The 25,175-nt window shown below is 42.5% G+C and overlaps 1 protein-coding gene across 10 annotated transcripts in view; it reads right to left on the minus strand.

Annotated features, from left to right (window-relative positions):
• Window positions 1–1,276: 1,276 nt before the first annotated feature.
• Window positions 1,277–25,175, minus strand: part of dag1 (dystroglycan 1) — a 32,124-nt gene continuing 8,225 nt past the window's right edge. For 3 of the 10 annotated variants that reach the window (XM_081705135.1, XM_027001854.3, XM_027001851.3), the window contains exons 2-4: window positions 18,644–19,217; window positions 13,491–14,023; window positions 1,277–7,571 (exon numbers count right to left, since the gene is read on the minus strand). In XM_081705135.1, the coding sequence (XP_081561261.1) occupies window positions 5,289–7,571; window positions 13,491–13,793 (2,586 nt within the window). In that variant the 5' untranslated portion in view covers window positions 13,794–14,023; window positions 18,644–19,217 and the 3' untranslated portion in view covers window positions 1,277–5,288. The other 7 variants (XM_027001850.3, XM_027001849.3, XM_027001848.3 and 4 more) reach the window with 5 other exon arrangements.

Genomic DNA, 25,175 nt, shown 5'->3' on the forward strand with positions numbered 1-25,175 from the left:
TTCAAAAGCCATTCGCATTCTTTGCTTTAAATTAAGATGTGGGAAGCCTACTTCACCTGTCACATCACTGTTAGCAAAATAGTCCAACTCAAGGGTCAGAGCTATACTCTGCAGGCTGATTGAACTTCATGGCACACTAGGGGACCCCTGGCTGATACTCCTAGTGAGTGAAGTTTAGTCTTAGCCTAAAAAGAAACTTCAAGGGAAAACATAAAACAGCACCCTGTTTTGTTAGTGATCCCATGGTATAAATTCAGTACTCTGACGCTGATGTCTGATGTACTGAATAGTATTTATTCCAAGAACAAAAAAACAAAACAAAACCAAAACCCTGAATTAAAACTGGGTATGGCCAGTCTACATAATCTCACTACTGTTTACTGAAAGCTTAAAAATAAAGATCATCCATTCTAATTCTTGCAGCTAGGTAAACACCAAACTAAGGAAATGGAGCCATCTGTATGCTTCAATGAGAGGAATCGCTAAAAGACAGCCTTAGTTTAATCATCATATGCATGGTGAACCAGCAGTGCAATGTGTAAACTACCGCACTATATCACAAGGATGTTCAAATTGTTTGAGGAGTGGTGGGCACCAAAGCCAAATTGACCAGAATCATTAAAATATGCTGGCTGCATTAAATCTCCCTGGCTAGCATGCAAGTCCTATTTGATGCATCAGGACAAGTGTAGTTAAGTTCTACTGCACCTCTCACTTTGTCTTTAAGCACCTGAGAATTCTACAGAGCCAACTTAAGAGTTCTTGTTCATCAGTTCAGAGGCTTCTGTTTCAAGTACCAGTTGCAAGAACTGTTTGACAGAGCAGTTTCCAATTACCTGGGAGTTGATGTGGCCATAAAATTATAAAAAACATTCATGTGCACAGCAAAGAGTGTTAGTGGCTTTTATCTTTGCTCTGTCAGAGACACATTGCCTACCCATATTCCTTAGTATGCCCCCTGGACAAAGAAAATGCACAGCTAAATGTTCCAGTTTGTTTGAGGGATAAGAAGGTGGCAGATTTGTGATATTTAAAACTAAATGAAAAGATTGGCCCTGCCTTGGGTTCCCTGCAGTTTAGGGGTTTACGGACACCTGTGTCAAAGTCTCATCACAAGTAGGAGTCTTCACACCTTCATAAGGCAAACGTTTCTGAATATGTTAAGGTCAGCATATACAGTTGTTTATAAAACCTATCAAAGGGAAGTTTCTTCACAAACAAAGGAAGCATTAATTAGTTAAAACGTATGGAAGCAAAGTGTAACCAACAACAAAGACACTTTTTGGTGAAAATCCTTTTTCTTTTTTTAATACAAGATTCCAACATACAGTGTCTAGTGGCATAAATTAATCAAAGCTATTGAACACAAAAAAATAATAAAATAAAAAACAAATTCATTTTGTATGCATTCTCTGTATTATTAATTTATGCGACCCTCTTGTCTAGATTGTAAGATGCAGTAATTAACTGTAATTGTCAAGCTTCACAAAGTGTGAACAATTTCCCTGCTTCTGCTTTCTACTTCATCAATTATTGTTCTCCACTGTCCCTGGTGCTTAGTTAGTTACCACGATCAATCCTCCTACGCAGCTCAGGTGTTAAAATTAAGTTAACCCATCGTAGAGCAAGCCTAAATGAGCCTTACAGTAGAGTCCTGCGTGAAACACACACACAAAAAAAACCCCCAAACAAACAAAAAAAAAAAAAACTGGGGCAAAAAGTAAGATGAGAAGCAGGGAAAACAAATGTAATACTAGCCTTTCCCCCTGAATACAACACATATACAGATTAAAACATTATCCTTGTGTTATTATTAGGACCTCTGTCATCAGTAATCATAACTGTATTACCATTCCTTTCTGGCCATTTTAGGATAAAATAAAAGACAAACATGATGTCAGTAGTCAGCTGATAAAACATGCTGTGCCATACACAGTCATGAGTGCTGAAAAACATACAAACATATGCTTTCTGCATGGTGACAACAATTGAGTACATTATTCTAAATACCTTTGACATCGTAGATGTTTCTGTTACGGTAAACAAGGCTTAAAAATTGAGCATATGTGTTAGTTTTATTCCGCTTGTGCTATCTGTATATAACACAGTGAAAAGACCAAAAGTGTAAGAAATTAAATAAAAAAAATAATAATAATAATAATAATAATAATAATAATAATTCAAAACCAAAGGACATCTTGAGTAGCAAGTAAAGGCAAAATGTTAGCTAGTGACAGCCATTTCACATTTTGCATCTTTGGTTTTATATCTAAAAGCATTTACCCAGTCAGGTTATGTTCTTTAGAGTGGACTGAGAGCTCGAGTATATCAGATTCATCTGTGAAATCACACTATTGATGTAGTGTTGTGTATTAAACAAAACATTTTAAAAGGTTGCATATAGGCAAAAAGAAAACAAATCACTACACTATGAATCTCAAAAAGCAGTACATCTAATTCCTGATTAATGCTTAAATGTTTCGCTTAAACTCTTGAGCCAGTGAGTATTTTACCATTGCTGCCCAAGGAGGTAGATGGCAAATTCTTACAAGATACATACATAATTTTTCATGACTGCATGTATTAAAGTAAAAACATTGAACTGAAACAAATATGCCAAATATATTTTATTGATTAAAGCAAAAAAGGTGCTTAATAGAATCCATCCCATTGCAGTAGCTTTGTAGGCCGTACCGGTGTATCTTAGCAGGAAGGACACATTAACCAGCTAATTAATATTAAAATGTCACAAACTGCTGACAGACACGAATCAAAAACAACTCTCAGTGTATTTTAACATATGAAGCAATTTTAGGGTAAATGGAAGCATTTGAAAATTGATTACAACAAAAGCACATTCATAAAAATAAATCTAAGCTACATATAATGTGTTGTTAACTCTTCAGATCTGAAATAGCGCACACATCAAAATAACTGGGTCACACAAATGAGGGGCCATCTACTAAGACTTCACTGGGGTACATTATAAAGTCCCCAAAAAGTCTTTACACATTGCTCATCTGAACACATCTGTCATAACTCTTCCAGACCTTACTTTATTGCAAAGGGTCACTTTAAAAGGAAACCCTGAACCAAACAAGAGGTATGAAGCAGAAAATAATCTAAAATAAAATAAAAACAGTCATGACAAAACACATGATGAAACAATGCTTACATAGGTTCAATGATTTATTTTTACATTTTAGGATTTGTTAAACCCGCCCCCTCCATTAGCAGCCCCAAGAAATAACTTACTTAAAAAAAAAATAAAATAAAATTAAAAAAGTTACCCAAGAGACCTGTGAGGACAAATGTGCTATGAATGAATCGCTAATGTTAAACTTTTACAAATCGCAAAACACTATTCATTTATTGTTATTAATAAAACAATTTGAGGCTGTATCAAAAACTTTATAAAAATTAGACTGATTTTATCAACCACTTTTTCCCCCCCTTTTTGTGATGATTTTGTTAATGAAACCAAAACTTTCTCTACCATCCTCTTTCACTCTTAGCTGAAAGCGAGAGTAACTTCTGGGTTGTGAATATCACTACACATTAGAATTCGACCCCCACCCCCCCAATAAATGTAAGCTCAAGAGAACCACTACATAAAAAAATAATAACCCCTTGTCTAAAGCAAACTGCAGGAGTCTTTTTCCCATATCTGATGTACACACTTCTGGACTATAAATACAATGAACTCCACAGGCATATTATTATTTACAGAAGACACTTGCTGCATTACCACCCAGGCAAAGAATATAGCATTCAACTGCAAATATAGTATAACCCTTACATTAAATAAAGGATGCCATTGTTTAGAAGATGGTTTGTTATCAAAATATTCAGTCTTTATTTTCAGTTATTTTAAGTCAATCCAAGGAATACACTCCATTATTTGAAAACAAAAACAACAACAAAAAAATGATTTTAATGGTTAAACTAGACTGTGATTCTTTCAATCATTTGAGCTAATTGTCTCCTTGGTGTGATCCATGATCACCTGAGCAGACAGTCTCCATGGGGTGGGGGGGGGGTTTGTTCTGAATGCCTACTTTGAGATGCTTTGTTACTGTGTTTTCTTGAAAGGATAGGCTTGGGCTACATCATATCATGTCTCATTTAAATTAGATGATAACATGTTCTCAATATAAACAGATAACGGTGATGGCATATCAGACCTGAATAATGCTGTAGCCCTGGCCATGAACCTTAAAAAAAAACAAAACAAAAAAAACAAAACAAAACAAAACAAAAAAAACACACACAGAACACAAGTAGATAGTACAATAAGACATCTTTATATCTGTGATTATCTGTCCAAATCTGGCATGAATCTTCATAGGGACAGACTACACATTCTAAAACAATCAGCCAGAACATAACCATAGTATGACAACTTCTTCTATTATTTAGGGGCACAGACAGAGATTTCTGCATGTTATTTCAGTGTTACTTTGACCCGACACGCCCCCCCCCCCCCAAAAAAAAAACAACGACCAAAAAACCCCCAAAAACAATAATAAAATAAAATTCTAGCAGAACAACCATCAAATATACAGTGGATTAAACAAAAAGTTTCTATCTCTCAAGCTTTTTGGCTACCTTTTGTTATGCTCATCTTTGCTAGACATGTGAATAAGGATAAAAGCAGTATAATTAATGTTAAAAGGCAAACCTTTTTTAAAACAGCCCGGTTGACTGCACAGCTCTTTGAGTCATACTAGGTCATGTTTTTTTCCTTATTCATAGAATGTCTCTATGAAGCACTTGCATCTGCAGTCAGCTGACTTCTTCTCTTTATGTATTATTAAAAAAAAACAAAAAAACAAACAAAAAAAACCCCCAAGCATACAAACAAAAAAGTTCAGAAGATAAAAAGAATGCTGTTAGGCAAGTAAATTGATTTTGAAGTCAGTTAAAAAAAAAAAAAAAAAAATTACAAACAAGGGTTAAAAAAAAACAAACACACAACAACAAAAAGCCCATCTAGACACAAAAGCACTAGGACTGGAGTATGGATCTCCCAACTGTTCAGCAGTAGCCAGAGTAGTCAGAGGCTGAGGTTGTTCTTGCTGTCCTTTGCAGACTACCTAGGTCACCTCCCCCCCACCCAAACCCTCCCACCTCCCCCCAAAAGTACAGTTTTTAACAAGATCATCCCAACTCTTGCAACCCAATGTACCCAATTGCAGTGCCCCTCCAACATCCAAAATGCAAAGAGACAACACTGGATTTGGAACCGCAAGTTCCCTGTCCTCCACATACGGAGGGATCAACAAACATTAGGGTGGCACATATGGGGGTGGGGCTCTGTATGGGGTCATGTTCTTGGGGCGAGACCCTTTACCCTCCATGGGAGCAGAGAAGGGTGGTGGAGGCTGGTAAGGAGGGGCATTAGGGTCCTCATCCTGTATGCCTGTGTACTCTCCCAAAAGGTCCCTGTTTAGGGGGGTTGTCTCTGGACTGGCCATATTGGGATATTCAGGTGGGGGAAGAGGAGGTTTTTCTTCTTGAAGGATAAGGGGCATACTGGATGATGGAGGAGGCTTAGAGTCATCAAGTTCATCAGCGAAAATTATGGGTACTCCTTTCTTGATGAAAGTAGCCTGGTCTTCAATGGTAAGCTTCCCCTTGCGCTTCTTACGATAACAAATCATGGCAATGATGCCTGCAATTAATAGAATTGCAGCAACAACCACAGCTGGTATGACTGTGTGAAGATAAACATCATCGGTGCTCTGTCGTCCTGCTCCCACAGCAGGAGTAACAGCAGGAGGAGATGGGTCGGGAATGTCATCTGGTGGAACAAACATATAGTTGCGACAGCTTCCTGTACCTTTGATGGTAATATTTATGGCTCTGAAGTCTGGCTCCATGGCATTGTTAAATAATGGTGATGGTCTGCCTTCACCATCAGAGATCCTTCGACTCATTGCTTGAATCTGCTCCTTGGGACAGGGAAACTGCTGGAGACTGTTGTTCGTCCACTCAACTACAATGGATCCCTTACTGATGTTTTTCAGTGTAATTGAACTAGAGTTCCGATCACCAAATGAATAGGCCAGTTTCTTGATGAGAAGGATCTTCTTGTGGATATCATTGGTAACTGAACGTGGTTCACCTTGGAATCGAGCAGCAAACAGGACTGGTGGCTTCACATTATTTCCAAAGCGACTGACACAAACTTCAAGGGCATCAGTGGTGTAGAGACCACCTTTGTCAGTAGCTTGCATGAAGTACTCATGTGTACCCTCATGCGGCCAATCTGGCAATCCATAAAGCAACTGACTAGTGCTATTAAACTGAATCCAGGAGTCTTCCCCAACAGGATCATTCTTCTTCCTCAAGGTTAGCCTCAACTTGTCTGTTGTACCATCTTCTTTGTCAAAGAATGTGTCCGATGGAATCTTCACCTCAAAGTATGTGCCAATGTATGCCTTTACCTGATCAATTGGGTTGCGTAGCTCTGGTTTCACATTGACATCAGGTGGAACAACTGACGGAGTGCTACTTTTGGGTATTATAGGTGTGGGTGTGGTGGACTTAGGCTCCCTCATCAGTGGGGTGGTCTTGGGTTTCTTGGGCTTCTTTGTTGGTTTCCTGGTGGTTGGTGTTGCTGGAGTTACAGAAGGACCAACATAAACTGGCCTGGTTGTGGTGGGCTGGATAGCAATAGTGCTGGTAGTATCTATAACTCTTGTGGGCTGAGGTGGGCCTATTGTGGGAGTGTGGGCAGTTGGATCTCTGGTACGAATAGTGGGTTTCACAGGCAGTGGTACTGGACCCCACACAGGTGGGGCAGAACTGTCAGAAGTTGGACCAATTGATGGAGATGTTGGTGTGGGTACAATACGGATGGGTGGCTCAGGGTATGTTGATGGAGGAAGCAGAGAGGGCACAGGTGTAGGGGTATTGTTAAGCTGCCTTCGCACCCTTTTAGGCACATGAGGTTTCTTGTTAGCTATGTGCCATCCAACAACTGGGAATCCTAACTGCGCCGACATTGTCCCTTCCTTTGCTGGAATTTGAACACTGCTGATGTTGGGAATGTTGCTTTGATCTAGGGCACAGCCCAGTTTCCAGGACAAAAGAGCACCATTTTCCACAACTTTTTTAGCATTTCCTGGTCCAGCCATAAAAGCTGACATATCAAACAAGCGATTGTTGACAACAGGCAAAATCTTCATGTGCTGGAGCCCAACCCCTGAGAATTTTTTCATTTTGGCCAAAAGCTCCACTCTCTGCTTGGAGCTCATCTTGTAGAGGTCTGCATCCAAAATTACAGTGAGCACAGTAACAGGCTCTTCATTGCCACAGACAAAAGGCTGAGAATCACCATCGGTTGACTGGACTGCTAATTGAATGGGGTCAGTGTCAGCATGCTCTTCTGGATGAACCTCAATGGAGAATACATCAGGGATCTGGGACACACCAGTTACGTTACTAATTGTAACAGATATGTAGTGGACACCCTTGTCTACCTCCAATGGAAGTCCTTGAAGGGTGCTGCTTTCTGGGTCCCAGTGCAGCCATACTGGTAGCGTATCTTTGCCCGATTCTGTAATCTAAACAAAGAGAAAAGTATAAAAATTACCATCACTAATTTACATATAAATTGCTACTGCTATACCACTACTGATATACTACTGCTATACTGCTACCCGAAATAATTGTAAAATGAGACATGGGACAGGTTATCTTGAGAGTGGGATATAAAGTGAATTTTTTTCATGAAAAATGGGAGAAAAAAATGTGTGCACACATAAAACAGTTAAATACATTTAAAACCCACTCTATATAAACAAAGACCATTAAGACTTACAACAGTAAAAACCTAAATTACCTAATATAATAGCCATCTGCTTATTTAGATAAAAAGCATGGCTTACTGAAACAATACATTGCTTAGGCAGCACTGAGGCACAACCAACACATTGGTTATTTCTAACATCTGTGAATGCAGATCTCAAAATAAAAGTTAATGAGGTGGTATTCAAATATGGCACTAGGGCTCTCTCCAGTAGGAGAGACTTGACTGGTTACACAGCTGGAGAGTTGTTCGATGAGCCCTCGTAGACAGAAGAGTACAATAATGAATCAGTCTGAAGTGATGATACCCTTAAATAAACAATCTGCACTACAAATATAAAAATATACCTTCTGGCACAGGTACCGTAATCTGATATATAATAAATCCTGGTTGATAAATAATGTAAAGATGATGCTCCTGAGACAGACCGCTAATACTTTAACCAGTACACTGCAGCTGCTAGACTTGTTCTGGCAGCTGGGCTTTTTATTTCTGTGCTTAAACTCCTGTGATTTTAGAAGCATAGTTCCCTACCACAACACACCTTCCTATGCCTCACCTTTTACCAGCCCAGTCATCATCTGTTGTGATCCTAAATGCTGTTGTCATGTTAAGGTACAGCTGGGTCTACCTACCAATTTGTTCTCTTAGAGAGATTTTAATAATTCAGGTGGGACTCTAATTATAGGCTGATCTATAATCCAGATGATGAATAGTGCATTTAAAACACCAACACTGCAGCACTCAAACAGGTTCAAGCTCTGCACAGGATGCTGCCATTTGGAAAAATTCAAAATAGAATAAAAGAGATATAGCTATATCAATTTAAAAAACATTATAATGAACAGAGAAGCAAGGGGTTATTGTTTATGGTCTATAACAAAACAAACCACTGTAAGTGGGTTTTTATTTTGACTATTCTTTTGGATTAGGCAAGAATGATCTTAATATATCTCATCTTCATTAGCAGTATGAAACAAAAAAGTTGCTCTTGGATTTAAAACGATATGCAAAATTAAATTTAGGGTTAGCTCTTATTGTGACGCTTGAAACCAGTACAGCAGAATCAATCCCACTGCTAAAATTCCAAACTTGCTCAAATTTGGGCTACCACAGTTTCCAAACTGATGATTCATGCAACCCACTGTAATGAAAGCAAAGTCTCAGCCATAGACAAGTCTTTCTTGAAGGGCAGAAACAGCATCATAGCAACAGGCAGCAATATCTGGCCTCCTTTATCATATTTCCCTTGCTTCACTGACAGTGGCATTGTATGGGTGGGGTCCAATCCATGTTTAATGGGAAATATCCACTTTCCATCCCAACTGTCCAATACAGGCATACACACCTGAACAAATCAAACCAGAGACTTCCAAGTCTCAGTCAAGTAAAGACTGAGGAGAATAGAATGATCCTGCTGACATGGAGGAATTAAAAGGAAAGAAATGAAAACTCCTCTGTGAAAGATGAAGAAAGGGGCTCATTGTTAGTATGTATGAGTGGAGGAGTCTGTAAGAAAAAGGGCCTCATTGTTGTGGTGTGAAGACAGCTAAAAAGATAAGATTCATAGTTCTCAAGAAGTAGGCACATGCATGTCTTCAAGATATGAGGCTGAAATGGAGATTGAAAAGACACAGGGGGACTGGCAGAGCTATCCACTGGAAATTTTCAGGGGTGCTTTGGTCCAGCCAAGGGGATGTTTACAAAGAACTGGTTTTCCAGTCCATTTTCTACTGTTAAAAATGTATGTTAAAATTAATTCCCTGCCGCACAGGAATACACATGCACTCAGGGAAAAAATTAAACAGGTTTGAATAGAGACATAGAGGGCTATATTTCTGACAAAGGTGATGGGGGAGAACGACTAAAACTTGTTCAAACTGAAGCTCTCTTGGCTATGGTGAAACCTATAAGCCATATTAAGAGGCCTATTGAGAGAAAGTGACCCTTTTTTTTTTTTTTTTTGTATATAGCATGCCAAAGCAGGGTCCGATAAGGTTACCTGAGCATTCGTACAATGCACGGCAGAGCTTCTGTAATGGCAGAAATCACAACAGATTTTAAATGGCTGCCACTTATTTCCACTACCTTTCTAAACATTAACCCAGGTCCTCAAACAAATAGAAATTCTGTGTTGCAACAATTCACAAGAAAGAAAAAGTAATGAGAGAACTCCAGGACAGAAATATTTTACGCAGGTAAAGCAATGAATTGGTATTCAGCATGAAGTAAGCATCAACTTTTCTTCTAAGTTTTCAAGTGGCATGCGTTTTTGTGAGGGAAAAGAATGCATGGGATGGAGAGTTAAAGAAAACCACGTAGCCTGACTGCAGAGAGACAAGCTGGAGGACTGGTAAGCTCTGTTCAAACTTCAGCATGACGTTAACTAACACACATCCTCAAAAGCCTACCCAAACACCGAAAGCAGAATCAGCATGAGGTCGCTTAAGAGAACATCTCTGCATTCACAGCATGACAAAGGGGGAATGGTAGAAGATTCCATTCAGCCAAATTAAAGTTACACGACACTCTCTTAAACAGGCGCACGTCCCACATGGGGTAATAGGAGGGGGGAAGGCAACCCAACTAACAAAATAATCAGCAAAATTAGAGAATGGGGTTTTTAAATCAGCCGATTCCTGCTTACTTCAACACTTGAAAGAAAACAGCCAAGGACAAACATTCCTTAAACAGTCAACTCCCATCGCTGCACTCTTGTGGACACACAGGGAGTGACGACGTGAAGGGAAGGATGGCCTCTCACACAAGTTGTGGGTTGTTTTCCCTCTTCCCCTTTAACTAAAAAGGCTGTGTGTAAAAGGAGCCAGCTCCCAAAATGACAGACTTGTCAGGGATACTGAAATAGTCTTCAGAAAGGGGGGGGGGGGGGTGTGTGGTGAATGAGTGTAATGCTTGCCTTCCATATGACACTGCCACCGCAATGCTGGTTGCTATGCAAGATGCATCACAACAAAAACACAGGGAATATCCCTTAACATAATGGTTCAGAATAAGCATGATTAATATGTGACCATAAACATAGAATGACTCATATTTCCAAGCCCCCCCCCCCTTTTTTTTTGTCTCTGTATCTGTGTGTGTGTGAGAGAGAGATGCAGAGTGATTGGGGGGGAGGGGGGGAAAATCTGCCTCAGCTGCAAGAATACAAAAGCTTTCCAATGCCATGCATCCAAAGCTAATTAGATTTCAGTACCGGTCTTTGTGCTGTGAGAAAAAAAAAGAGAAAAAAAAAAGGGTGGGGTGGGGTGGGGGGCAGGGGAATGAAGAAAGATCCTGCCGTCGCAGGAGGCGAATATCAAGGTGCGGGAGGAGTAGAATACAGAAGCAGGTATTCGGGGACGCGCTGCGAGACACTCGCCCAGTGCTTCTCAGGGACGGTGGCAATAACGGCAGAAACATCTGTCACTATTTATCAGGACCCATGAGATTGATGCAATTGTCAACTGCTTTTGACATGCTGTACCCTTTTTTAAAAACACACTTTTAAATTTATTATTAAATTATATTACATTATATTAAAATTAGGCCTGGGAGTTTGAGAGTGTAGTGCAGTCATTTCACTGCTTATAGGATTGCGCGCTGAACTGGGATTGTTGTCATTTATGGGACCTGTTGGTGCCACTCCTCCATCTTAGGGGGCACAGTCCTAAGTGCCCCCATCACCACTGGGAGAACTTGGGGTTAACCTTCAACATTTGCTCCATTTTTTCTTTCAGTCCCTGGTATTTTTCCATATTCCTTCCTTTAGATGTTTCCATCACTTTGAACTACCACATCTATTACCATTGTTTTTTTCTGCATCTTATCCACCATCATGTCTGGATCTGAAGGTCCCTCCTTATCTTATCCTTGTTGCTCTCTGTGGTTCCTCACATTTGGGCTTGGAGGTGTCCAGCACATGCCTTGGTTCAAAATGGTGATGTCTGTCAGGTATTATTCATCATCAATGGCCATCAGCCCATGCCTACCTCACACGCACTCCCTCATATTATGTATTTATTGCATGGAATTTAATGGTGTGGATTTAAAAAAAAAACAAAAAAAAAACCCCTAAAGCTATTGTGTTTTAGCCTCCATTCCATTAGGTAAAATTAAGCAAGATATCCAGAAGCATTAAGTAGGTCAGTGACTTCAAAAACATCCTTTGCTTTGTGTGCCATTTTTCCATCTCCCAATAGTTAAAGTACTTTATTTATATTTTAATACAGCTTTGCTTTGTTATTAACATGGGGCATTATGAGATGCTCTCCCCTCAACCCTTGTTTGAAGTGAACAATGAGGATGATGGCAAACTAGACTGTTTGCTTCTGAAATCATGACATGTCTTTCTGGTAAACATCTTTTCTTAAGCCCTGTCATATTAGGTTATACAAATGGGCAGACTCAAATGTCTACTTATGTCTGATGAGTTCAGAAAATGGGAGAAAAGCCTAGCTTAAGACCTGCTGAAATGAATACTGTCAGTCCAAAGTTGCAGCTCTCAGCTCAATTCTTTACGCTGGCCTTTGGACAGGCCGTTTCACTTTGAAATATAGGAAAGAAGAGTTTCTTAACAGTTGCTTCACACAGCACCCAACACCCATGGAGGCCAAATTCATTATAATGGGGTAAGGGTGGAGAAGCAGAATGAGTTTGAGCAGAACCCTGGAGACATCGCCTGTACCCTCCACTAACTGTTGGGTCTGCGCGTTGTTTGGCACAGCTGTCGGGGGAGATTTTCCAAATGTGCGCAAAGGGGCTTGTGGTCTGAACTTAAAAAAAAAATGCGCTTGACAGGGCAGAAAAGATCCAGCGAGTGCAGGATACACAGTTGCCATGGGAGTGTCTCCTAACGATGACACGGGACAGAGCAACACAATGACTGGATTGGGATCAGGGGGGTCACGCTGTCGAGAAAGAAGGGAGGCAGGGGTGAGTAGGGAGTCCATCAGATTTGGTGTGGTGGTTTAAAAATTACTGGATGGGAGGACTGAATGTTTTCAAACATTCCACATGCATCATTTATGCCAGCCCAGCTAAGGCTCTGTACACTGATTTAAGCAGTTGTAGTAATTAATATAGCACACTGTCTAGTGAGCAGGAAAATGAGAAGCCACAACAACAAATCATCTGTCTATACGCAGCCTCATCTGCTGAGTCCGGTAGACAGGCAGACACCTCTGCTTCTGCTATTAGTACTGGAAAGCACGATGAAAGCAGCATATAGCATGTCATTAAACGTATGGTCAGTGTGTGCGGAGCATGCCCATGAGAAGTGGAGGGCGGGGAGCAAACCACCCTCGCCGATCAGCATGCACAGCAGGCCCACGTCTGCTGAACTCCGAGAGTCCTGGCACCCAGCGTGTGTGCGCAGCCTGACGGGATTCAGAAGTAGTGTTGCATTATTTGAGCGTCCGCTGGCTTTTACGGACCATCGCTCGGCAGGGGAGCGTAGAATAAGTTTCACGGAGCAATGCTATAGGCAATGTCACTTCTCCCACTGACTAAGTGTACTGGCCAGGGTCCACATCTTAACCATGGAACACGTCTGATATGCAAAACTGCCAAGTGGGATGAATAACGGGAGGGTAAATTCTCTTGAATACATTTGCGAAACATTTTGAGAGGAAAAGGTGGGAGGGGGCTTGCATGGGGGTTTGGTGCAGATGCTCACCTTTACCGCTCTGCTGTCCTTGGCCTTCGTGGGAACGTGCATCTGGAACACCCTCCCCACCACGGCTGAGGAGTCCAGAAAGCCAGAGGGCGGGGCCGCCGCGGCAACTTCTGCCTTTTGGAGGTCAGACAGCACGGCTGAGTGCATGGATGCTTCCAGCTGGCCGAGGTCCCCCAGCACATCCACGGGCCCCTGTGGCCAGGAGGCTTGGGTCCCGACTAGCAGCACCGCCATCAGCAGGAGCAGCATGGCAGTCTTGGCCCGTGGTACGGCCACGCTGCGTTTGCTTGCTTTATTGTGCATACTTGCTTTTGTGTTCTCGCGCTGGCACAAAGGAGGATGTCCAGTGGAGGGGGCAGCATGCACGCCCCCCCGGCGAGCCCAGAAGAACTGATCCTCTTTTGAGAAGTGCCCCTGCGGTTCAACCCACAATCCGCTCCCTTTTGTTCTCACGGTTTGCCCTCTTCCCTTGTCTTTTGTCAGAGTGTCTTCAGTAGTTCTGAAATCCCATTGTCAGGGGTTGCCTCTGAGACCTGTTGAAAGAGAAGGGAATTCATTAGTGTGCATTTCAATACCAAAGGAGACATGTCTAGCTGAGGAATCAAAACAGAGGGCACAACAATGGGGCTCCAATTCATGTTGTGTTAAAGGTCTAGGTAATTCCTTAATTTTTAATCCCCCCCAACAAACACAAATACACATAATTACACACACACGTGCACACACTTGGCTCCGCACACACACTGTTCATACAGGTAGATGAGCTTAATCTGATTAACATTCACAGCTTTCTCTCTGCTGTCTTGCTCAGCCATTACCAAACATGTCTCCTAAAAAGCACCATGCTCCAAGTCAAGCGGCAGGCTTCCTGGGGGCCGACAGGAATGTGCAGAGGCGTGGAGAAGGGGTCAGTGCACGGCGACCGAGAGACTGAAGCACTTCTGAGGGGGTGGCAGGCATGAATGCATGCCTATCCCCCCTATTGTTTAACGGGTGGGGGCAGGTGCACAGAGACAGAGGACGCAGAACTCTGGGGGTCTGTTATTCATACAGGTCCTTTCAAGAGAAGGGTCTTAAAAATAATAATAAAAGCTCAGAGCAAAGGAATGGGGTGGGGAGGATTGGAAATGGGGTACTATAAAGGGGTAGGGGGGTTTGCATGTGAACTGGGGAGTAGCTCCAAACAATAGAGGCGATTTCTCCAGAGGGCCTCCGATCATTGGCATCCAGGCCGGGGTTCAGTCTCCAAACGGGAGTGGTAGGGAGGGGGAGATGGGAACGGAGCTGGCTCTCACGCCCTCACCCAGCCTCAGCCATAGCCAGAACACAGGAGATCCTCTTGAAATAAAAAGAAAGGAAAACAGCAGCCCTTTATGTCTAGATCATCCCCCTGGTATCCGGCAGGATTTCATTTCTAGTGACAGAAGGTCTGATTGTTGGTTTTAAGTGCGATAAAACGATTTGTCCATCTTTAAAGTCTGGTTCTTGTTAGGCTGCAACCAGACACCTGTGTATGGCGAGGTTTCATGTGTTGTGGAATCAAAGACACAAACGGAAGGAAAACAGGAGCACTACTGGGGGACAGGGCGGAATAACAGCAGAACACATTCAGGGGGCGGAACTCTGCGGTGGTCCCTGACTAAGAGGTGATGGAATATGACTGAATGAATAACATATCCGAGTTATGCAATGGCTTTCAGAGTCAAGAATCATCAGTAGATTACACCCCCTGTGGCCTGACCCCGCTCTGATTTGAACCATCTTCAGTGTTCAAGCCATTCCTTCCTGTCAGAACACTGTATTTATAGTCATATAAATATATACATACATACATACACACTCCCACCCACACTATATTTAACATAACACTCAATCTCACAATCTATTGCACTTTTTCAGATTTATTAACATCTGCCGGTAGAATACAGTATTCAAATAATATTGCATTTCACTTAAAAGTATTATATTCTTACATAGTTGTACTGGCCACTACCCCATTGACTGCTGCATTACTATGTGCCATAAGCATATCTGCAAAGTACTCATGTTACATTTTTTTGCACATCCACTCGTTGTGCACTGGTTGGTGTTGTACTATATGTTATGACTTGGTCCTGTATTTTGCATTTATTGTTTGCGCTTGTGTTCTTTTGTGCTTTTCCACTGTCTCTGAGAAACATTCATTTACTGTATACTTGTATATAGTTGGAAATGACAATAGAAGCTGCTCATCACTAGTGAACTAACAACCAAGCCTAGCTACCATTCTTTAGCCTAGCACTGTAAATAAGAAAAGAATGAATGAATGAATGAATTAAGTGCAAGTTTCCATTTTACACAAAAGTCAAACACTCATTAAACTGAAAAAAGCTTTAGAAACTTACCACAGATGCATGGTTTACAGCAGTTTTATATCCTTTTGATAAGCAGCAAAAGATCTAACGCTAGGGTGGACCTTGGCCAGGGGCGTTACAGCCGATCAGCCCAGTGCTCCCTTTGAACAGGCTGGGCAATGGAAAGTTGGAAAGGGCCTGGTCCAAAACACAGCCACACCAAAGCAAACAACTCAGCAAACTCGGTCTGAAGCGCATACTTGAGCACTGCAAAAGCCCCCATCTCACACTCATCAGTTACTTCTGATTGAAAAACACACTCCTGGACCTATTGATTAGCCAATAACACGCCGAACTCCAGTAGTATTGATGAAAGGGGAGGACAGAAAAAAAACCGAAGTCCCATCTTGGCAGAAAACTCGTCATTTTTTTTTGGTCCGTTTGGAAGCCGGCTGTTTGCCTTGTGTCTGATCTGCCAAGACTGAAAAGGTTGTGTAGTGATACAGTAAACATGACCATTTCCACTCAGCCCCCACTGCCCCCCAACTTGACATCCCAATTTTAAGCTTTAACAATAAGCCTGATAGAATTGGAAATAAATGAAAGGAATTTTAACCAATCTCCGGTAGGGGATAAAGCCATCCTTACAATGCTCAAGAAGGAAGGGCCTCCTACAAAAGGCCAAAAATGGAACGTAAGCATGGAAAAAAAAAAAAGTGCCTATCCCAGGTATTCAGTCTTGGTCAGCCAGGCTTAGAGGCTGGAGTTGGTGGTAGAAGTTGCAGCAGCCTGCTGAACCTTTTAACGGTGAAACCGAACACGAACACCCCCCCCCCCCCGTACCTTCCTAACTGGGGCGAGAAGAAAGTCGCTTCAGTGAACACAGAGGGAATGAGGAGGGTCCAACCATGTTCCGCGTTCCATGTTCCGACAGTGGGCCATTGTATTGGCGGACTGAAGCTGTGTGGCAGGCTCCGGTTGGAGATTAAGATTTAAAACGGCGCTGGAAAGGTTTTCGGGGGAGGTGGGGGTGGGGGGGGAGTGCATGGGGTTCTGGATAAGGCAGCTTCTGGAAACAGGAGCTCTGGCAGCGAGCTAACACTCTCTCTCCCTCGGCAACGTGGCGACAGCCCATTGTCCGCAAGGCTTTTGGAGGCTCGCGCCATTGGACGGGATTATAAAGGCAGTGACTCACTCCCTGTCTGCAAATGCATTCCACTCTGGGAGAGTCACCGGACCAGTGAAGCTCACAGCCTTCATTTCAGTAAAATGAGGGGGAGCAAGAAATGCTTTGTTGAACAAATCCTGGCGTACTCACTCCCTATTAGATGGTACAGAAGAAAAGAAAGTGCTCTGCCACTTAATTCATCATTATTTCCGGACTTGTTAAACACACAAAAAAAAAAACAGCACTTGTAATTGGAGAGGAACCATGTTTAATCTCCAACTAACCATTCACAAACCAAATAACTCACACCAAAATTCTAAATATGTTCCCCAACACAATTCTCTATCACAGTGAAATATAAAATTTCACTCATTTGAACGATCAAGTTGTGAAATCCATTTTATAGATAAAATGGGGACTACTCAAATCACAAATCTACCAAGATGAGATTATTCATATTAATTCAAACAAAACAGCTCAGCTGACAATAATGACCCATTGCAAATAATGATCACAAGCATGCACCATGCTTTATTACTTACTAGTGAGTTAGAGTACACTAGTGTTGGGACGATAAATGATGCCATCATCCATCAATGACTGACAGATATCACAATGTTGAGACTTTTTTGTTGCAAGGGCTCAATTAATTCTAAAACAAAATTCTTAAGTAACTAAAACCTTACCTCTTTTTCCTCAGTACTGTAGATTGTTTTATTTGACAACAATTAAATTAATGAAATTGCTTAAAAATGCTGAATAAGTGAAAATGATTAAAAGCCATAGACATTGAATGATGGACAATCCTGACATGAAAATTATTTGAATGAAGCAGATTTTCTTAAATGCTGCATGAAGCTACAGTAAAATTATTTTTGAAGGAATGACAAAAGAGTCTAGTAAACTTTGATGAAATGCCTGTTATAGTTTGCCTATTGATTAAATGAGAATTTCCCTAAGGGTACATATACTTGTTTGGGCTGATCAGACTCCTTAGGTTGTTGAAAACTTGCAGCAGGGATACCATGTTTGTTTTGGTTCTAAAGTGCTTTCCATTAACAAGCGATTTAGCCATTAAAAGCACACACCTTTCCACTTCTTCATGAGCAACCTCTCATTTAAGTGACTCTCGTGCACAGTGAATTATAGTGGTCACCTCGACATGATCCATGAAAAGAAAGTCCCATTGTTTAAGGGTACAGTGAGCAACAGCTGGTTCAGAACCCATGATGCTCTGAGCAAAAGGCAAGGAAACAGGTACCGCAATCATTATAGCATTAGGTGAATTCAGGTGGGAGAAAATGCACCAGTCTTTCCTTTCCTCATTTATGTTTTCTCACTAATGTTTTTTTAATAGTTGAAGAAAAAGTAGCAGAAAATATAGCCTATTTTTTCATAAAACACAGTGCATCAAGGGACATCAAGTGATGGCAAGAATAATCGGTAGTGGCATAGTCTAATTAATTGAGTGCCAAGTTGTCTACTACACCATAGTTTTGTGCATTCTATTGCAGTAGGCCACAAGCTACATCTTTAAATAAATTGCTGCCAAACAGGTGATGGCCTCAAGCACTTTTAGCATTCATAATAATGTTATTTTAACTGTTGCATTTCTTTTGGTTTGACATTCTCTTCTCAAGCACACTACGTACACTTGCTTGGGTCAGTGGCTGTCACCGCGCTGCCTAATTTGGTGAGCACGAGGGCGAGTGTCTCCCTCCATGGAGTGGAATGCATCGGTGATTGATGGCTCTGTGAAGGTGTTGCAGGACAGGCCCCGTCCCGCCCAGGTGGCCGCAGCCCTGTAACGGATCTCAGCGCCCGGGCAGAGAAGCCCGGCTTTTGGGTTGGCTTGCAGGTACCCCAACTTCCACAGCCCTCAACCTTCGCCTGAAGCGCCACCGGTCTTTCTATTAATTGCCATGATGACACTTAAAGATGAGGGGATATGGGGTGGCCAAAAGCAGAGCACTCTTGACTGGAGAAGCTCGGTCGGTCTGACAACAACTCAAGGGGCCTGGGCACCGAGCACGACAGTGCAGATCATCTCCGGGAGTCTCCGTCTGAGAGATGTCGTTACGGAGGCTTCTACTGTGGTATATGGGCGCACATATGGCATTGCGGAGAATGGGTGCATCGCGTCACAGAGCTTAACAAGCAAATCTTGACTCCATCTCGGCATACGTGGGATATAAGAGGAAACTGAACAGTGCGAGTTCCCAATACCTATGATGAAATAACAGAAAGAAACAAATAAGACGACTCTACAGAGAACTGCCAGAGTGGAGCAGAAATATCACACCCAGTCTCTTTTTAAATTGAAAGTGCCCTTGCAAACATGCAGGTCTCCACACGCCTGCCGAGCAAACATGAACCCAGGGGCCTGGCGGTAATGGTGATACTTGAGTAAGGGGTGTGGTGGGCATCTTGAACCTCTGCACATACCAGCTACAATAGGAAGCATTTACTCTCCCATGGTTTGTTGCAGAGATTCATAAGATCTCATGTTGCAAAGCTCACCAGTGGGCCAAAGCAAATATTAAAAAGCTCATCTCCAAACAGATTAGGGTGTAGCTGCATGGTCCCACACATTCCTTCGCTGCATTCATAAACACCAAGCTTGTTAGAACCCATCAAAAACCCAGAGCTAGCCTATAAACAGGGATAAAATATGTTTACCCTTGATCAGGGATGTTTTTACTCAATCTGGCCATAAATTAATTTATAATTTTTAAAAAGTAGGCTACAGAAGCATTTTAAGCCCCACAAATGGATTTTTAATTCAACGCAATGCAAAGCAGAGCTACAGGAAAACAATTCTTGGGAATGTCATTTTCTTCCCAAAACACGTGTTCACTTTGATTACACTTCCGTAAACTTGGTCGTCAAGCTCTTTTCTGGAGAACAGTTACAACACATGGAGGGTTCATCTGTGCTTTTCTACCTAGGCTCCCTAAATCGCTTTAATTATAATCGCCACAACATAAGGAAGGGAGAAACGGCAATTCTTGTTAAATCCTTCCAAATCTGTAGGTACCTGGGGTAATTACATTTCTGACTAAAATTAGAAACTTTTAAGTTCTTTTTCACCTCTCTCTCCAGACTGCTTGTAATAAGGATGCTGTTTCCAAGACCAACAACTTTATGAGATTGGGACTCCAGAAATAAAAGAAAAGGAAGTAGCAGTAGCCACATTCAGGCAGTAGCCAGGAGATTGAACTGTTATACTGCAATGGTCAATCTTGTAAATGCCTAATATCATTAAATGATTGCTCCATTGGATATGAAGACCCAGGTGGTCGTCTTTTAAGGCAGGCTAAAAATATTTTTACTTTTTATCGTCTCAGAAAAGTATGGTTTAAGACCTTCCAGTGCAACATCTCATGGAATGGTTGGGAGACAAAAATACAGCCTGGTGTCCCACGTTCCCTCCTTGACAGCTTGTCAGAATAAATCATACTTATCTCCAAATACATTCCATCCAACTCTGAACAAGATACACACTGTGACCTTTCTAATTACGTGTGATGAGCTGCGTTCAACTCACGATTACCCAGAAACAGCCTATAATCAAAATAGACTCTGAGCGCAGGTGAACGTAATGCCAGTTATGTCTGTGCATCTCTTTTTAGCATGAGTCATTGCTCATGGCTGCAAGAGGCTACAGCTGCTCCTCTTGCATGTTTGGTTGTTGCTATCAGACACTTGGAAGACCACCACCAGTTTACCTCCCCGTTACAGAATGAGGGGTGGAGGTGGCGACAGCTGGTACGCCAGAGCTGCAGACACCCCCCCCGGGCAGCAAATATGCAACCACCAGCCACCTCGACGTCAGGGCTCGTCAGACTGACGCAGCTTGGCAAGGTCAGTCTGCTAATGACCGTGTGAGAGCAGCCTGCTGGCCTGTGAGGGTGGCTTACACACAGGTGCTTCTGCGCAGTCTGGCTTATTTCCAGGAAAGGGCCTTCCTCCGAAGCAGAGCCACAGACACATGCATACACAGACTGGTAGATGACCTAGCTGTGACGTATGCTCTAGACAACCTGCAGGCTTGGTTTTGCTCATCACACTTCGCCGACGGGGCTATAAATAACAAGGCCGGCCCCCTGCGATACCCCTCCCACCCCCCAAAACCACAGCTCTTTCTGTTCACGTAGCCAGACAAAAATAGTCTCAGCAAGGTCAGGGCAAAATGCACCAGAAAGCAGGAAACACCTTATCTCCACCAAAACATTCATAAATGAACCATAAAATAAACAAAAACATGAAAAAGCTGTAATAGTGAACAATATTTAAAAAAAAAAAAAAAACAACAAACAAAAAAAAACCAACAACAACTCAAAAGGTGACGCATTCAAGGACGAAACAGGACTGACTCCAGAACAAAACCATCCAGGGTCACTTCCTAAAATTATCAGTGACGAAAATCTCCCCAAGACTAGAGGCTCCCTATTTTAATCAGAAGATGGACCCCCCTGATCCTGTGAATGAGCAGTTCAGCCCAAGCTGAGATGATGCCAGTGTGTTAAATCAGGAGACAACCAAATGCCACCACTTCCTCACTTTCAAGACACTGCTCTGGGTGGGGCGGGGATGGAAGAAAGAGAGACAGAAAAAACATGGAGCAAAAAACAGAGTTGAATAAAGTGACAGAATGAAAGAATGAAAAAAGAGACAAAAGAGGAGAAGAGCAGAGGAGAGAGGAAAGGAGAGACAGAGGGGAGGTGCACTCACTCTCAGGTAAAGTGATGGCACCGGGGTAAGGGGTGACCGCTAATCTACATGAAGGGGAAAGCAGTTTCCTTGGGGCAAGCGGAGGACAATGGCATTCAGTGCATGTACAGCAGCCAGCAAGCAAGATGGCACCCTTTCTCTCCCTGAGCCCTGTTGGGCATGCGAGTGTGAGACACACCGCAGTGCCGCCTCCCCACCACTCTTGGACGGAGCAGGCGTGTATGCAGGACTAGGAAGGCGGGGCGGGAGAGTTGAGGAAGGCGGGGCCGGGTCAGGAGCCCATCGTTTGCTCTGAGCAAACCATGGCACAGGGCTGCGAACCGGAGGCAAATCTCATTTCCCCCCCTCACCCCATGTCTGACACGCACATAGCAGAGGCCTGTGGAGAGATCCACGCACTATGCTTCAAAAGGTGGAACTCATGTGTCAGGAATGGAATAAAGCTGTTGCTCTCCACCCCCCACCCACTACCACAAACCGCCATTGGACTGAACCAGATGGCTTCTCTGTGGTTAAAAAATTCACTAAGCACATGTTACCTTGCTAAACAGAAACACATCTGTTGAGTCCATTGTGGGACTAAAGGCCTGGGTCAACAAATAGTTCAAACATGCACAGTAGACGTCAAAAAACTCGCCAGTGGTGTCAAGTCAGGCTACGCAACTGGAGGCGCCTGGAGTTCGGAGAATACAACCACCTGTTTGGAGAGCAGTGGGACCACAGAGCTGATGAAAGGTACCCTGAGGTTCTGGCAACTCCAGAAGGCCACATAAGTACATTAGCCAAAAACTAAAAAAACAAAAAACAAAATGGATAGTTCATGTATGCACGTTATGGAAAATGGACGTCATTAAATTAAACAGAGAGTAACACACCCAGACGTTTCAAGTGTTTTAGACAGCGAAATCTACAGTGCATCTAATCTACCGGAAGATTACACTGACCCACTTTGGCTATTTTGGAAAAACGTTCTGCACTGTGTTTGTGGAAGGTATCTCCACGTGATTCCAGTGAAATGTGGCCTAGGGACCCATGTGTATGGTGCTAGGTGAAAACTACAGGTCTCCACTGTAGACATCAAAGCTGTGGCAAATTACAGAGCCCCCACGCTGCAGCAAACAGCTGCCAAATTGCAGCTTACAATGGGACTGTGATGTTAATCCACATTAGTCCATATAAGTACGCGGCACTGGCGGGACGCCATCTCGTACCCCATCTACTCGAGTTTGGAAAAATGCAGCAATATTTCCACAAAGGCATTTTGCAATAGGAAGATCTAGGGCTGGTTCTTACAAATGCCCCAGGAGCATTATTAAATGTTCTATGGAATTCACTAGCATTATAGCCCCATGTAGTTTATCCAAGCAATCTAAGCAGCTTCCATACTTATGATTATTAAACATTCAAACACCCTAAACCAAGGAAATAGTTCTGTTTTAATTATACAAGCATGCTATGTATTCCAGAGCAGCAAAATATATCGTTTGTTAATTTATCTTGATTTTGGGACCTTTAAAATAGTGATCTCAGATTGCAGCATTCCTGTGAGTTTAAAAACAACAACAACAACAACAAAAAAAACCACAACCCACTCCAACCCACAATAGCACATTTTATAGTGTGTTGCAAGCATCCAGAGCGTCAGACGTTCCAGATGAGTGCTCAGTGGGTGTCTGCATGAAAAGCTCCATTTACAGTCCAACCAACGTAAATAATTTTTGCTCAACAGAATGCAGACCAATCTTTAACTCCATCAAGAGCGGTTCAAAAATATCATTTTAATACGATGCAAGCAAAACCCATCTTCCATATGCATGGATAATAATAATAATAATTATATATATTATTATTATTATTAATAATATTATTATTTAGTTCTTATTAGTCTATTTAACACTTCCCTGTCTGGCCATGATGGCAAACTACAGTGTCTTCTTATCAGCCACATCGATCAATTTGAAAGCTTCACACTTGCTTCAACCACACTGCCAGCTCTCCGGAACCGGTCATTCTAGGAGGCAACTGGGTCAACATGAGCAAACATGTGCAGCGGGTGTGCATGTGAACCGAGAGGCAGAGATTATGCAATACCAGCATCAAAAAAGTGCCTGCACCCATTACCAGCCCCCTCCCTGACCTGCAACAACCCCACAGGTCAACCTGTTGGGTGGATGTGCGCGTGCGTGTGAGAAAAGCAGACGCTGGTGTTTAACTGCGAGAAGTAGCATGCCTATGCTCATGTTTCCCCCTGCTACGTAGCAATACCCCACTGTGTTTACCAGGTCAGCGGCGCCCGAGTTGAGGCCCAGGTGGAAGGGCTCATCGTTTGCCGCTACTGCAACCCCTCCACACCACTCCATCCCTGCAGGGGGTGGATAGGAGGGGAGTCAACAGCAGACTCATCAGCAGGCTGCGCTGCTTCTACAATGGCAACACAACTCCCCCCCACCCTCCATGAGAATGCCCCACATTTATTCATAAAGACCCCCAGAAACCATGAAGCTGAAACAATCGCAATCTACTATTCTTCTACTGTGGTCCATTAATGAAAGGTTAAAAGAACATCCTGTACCTGTATCAATAATTACAAACCTAGATATTTAAAACAGCAGGAGAAAGGCTCATCAGACTCATCAGTAGAAGGACAAGACCAAGAACATTTCCTTCTCGGCTTCATTATTCCGTGTTACACTTAACAGCTAGGAACTGGGCACTGAACAGGGTAATTCCTCACGGCGGGTCCACATGCTTTTAATGATAGTCAACAACTGCCTTTGCAGCTGCTTCTGTTCAGATTCAGATGGGGCTCGGCCATAAAAGCCTCTGTCAAAATTCATCAAGTAATATCCCATGCATTGCTGCACAAGTTATTGTCTGTGGGGAGCATCTCCGCAGAGGAGGGGCATACGTGAAAAATTAAATTGATGGCTTTCAGAGCTGCCGGGGTAGCCGACATCCAGCTGCCCATCCGAACCTCCCGCACAAATGGCTTGCTCATTGCTCAAACTGGATTGCAGAGTTTAATTGCCAATGATGTACCTAACCAGGTCTACAAAAGACGCCAATGCCATATTTTAAAGAGATATTAATTTCGTGGAGCCACTTCAAAAACAGGATCTTGTTATTAACAGTTTTTTTTTTTCAGGTAATCCCTTTTTAAAAAAACAAAACAAAACAAAAGACAAGAGCCAAAAGAATTCATGGGGCCAGGACTGTGTTTAGGTTTAAAATGTCAGAGTCTCATTTCTACCAGGGATCAGTGTCAAGGGCACATAGCAAATAGGATATTGGGCGTGCAATCGAGCCAAGGAGTGTGCAGAAGGACAAAGTGTCTGGCTTACTATTTTCTTTATCTAATAAAGATTAAGAAAACCTTTTGAATCAGACTTGTGAGCTTAGGTTTTTTTGTTTTTGTTTTTTTTTGAGAACATGACAGCTGAAATTCTTTAC

Source organism: Electrophorus electricus, chromosome 22 (assembly GCF_041902795.1).
Source record: "Electrophorus electricus isolate QZ-2024a chromosome 22, ASM4190279v1, whole genome shotgun sequence".
In the NCBI taxonomy this organism is placed as follows: Eukaryota; Metazoa; Chordata; class Actinopteri; order Gymnotiformes; family Gymnotidae; genus Electrophorus; species Electrophorus electricus.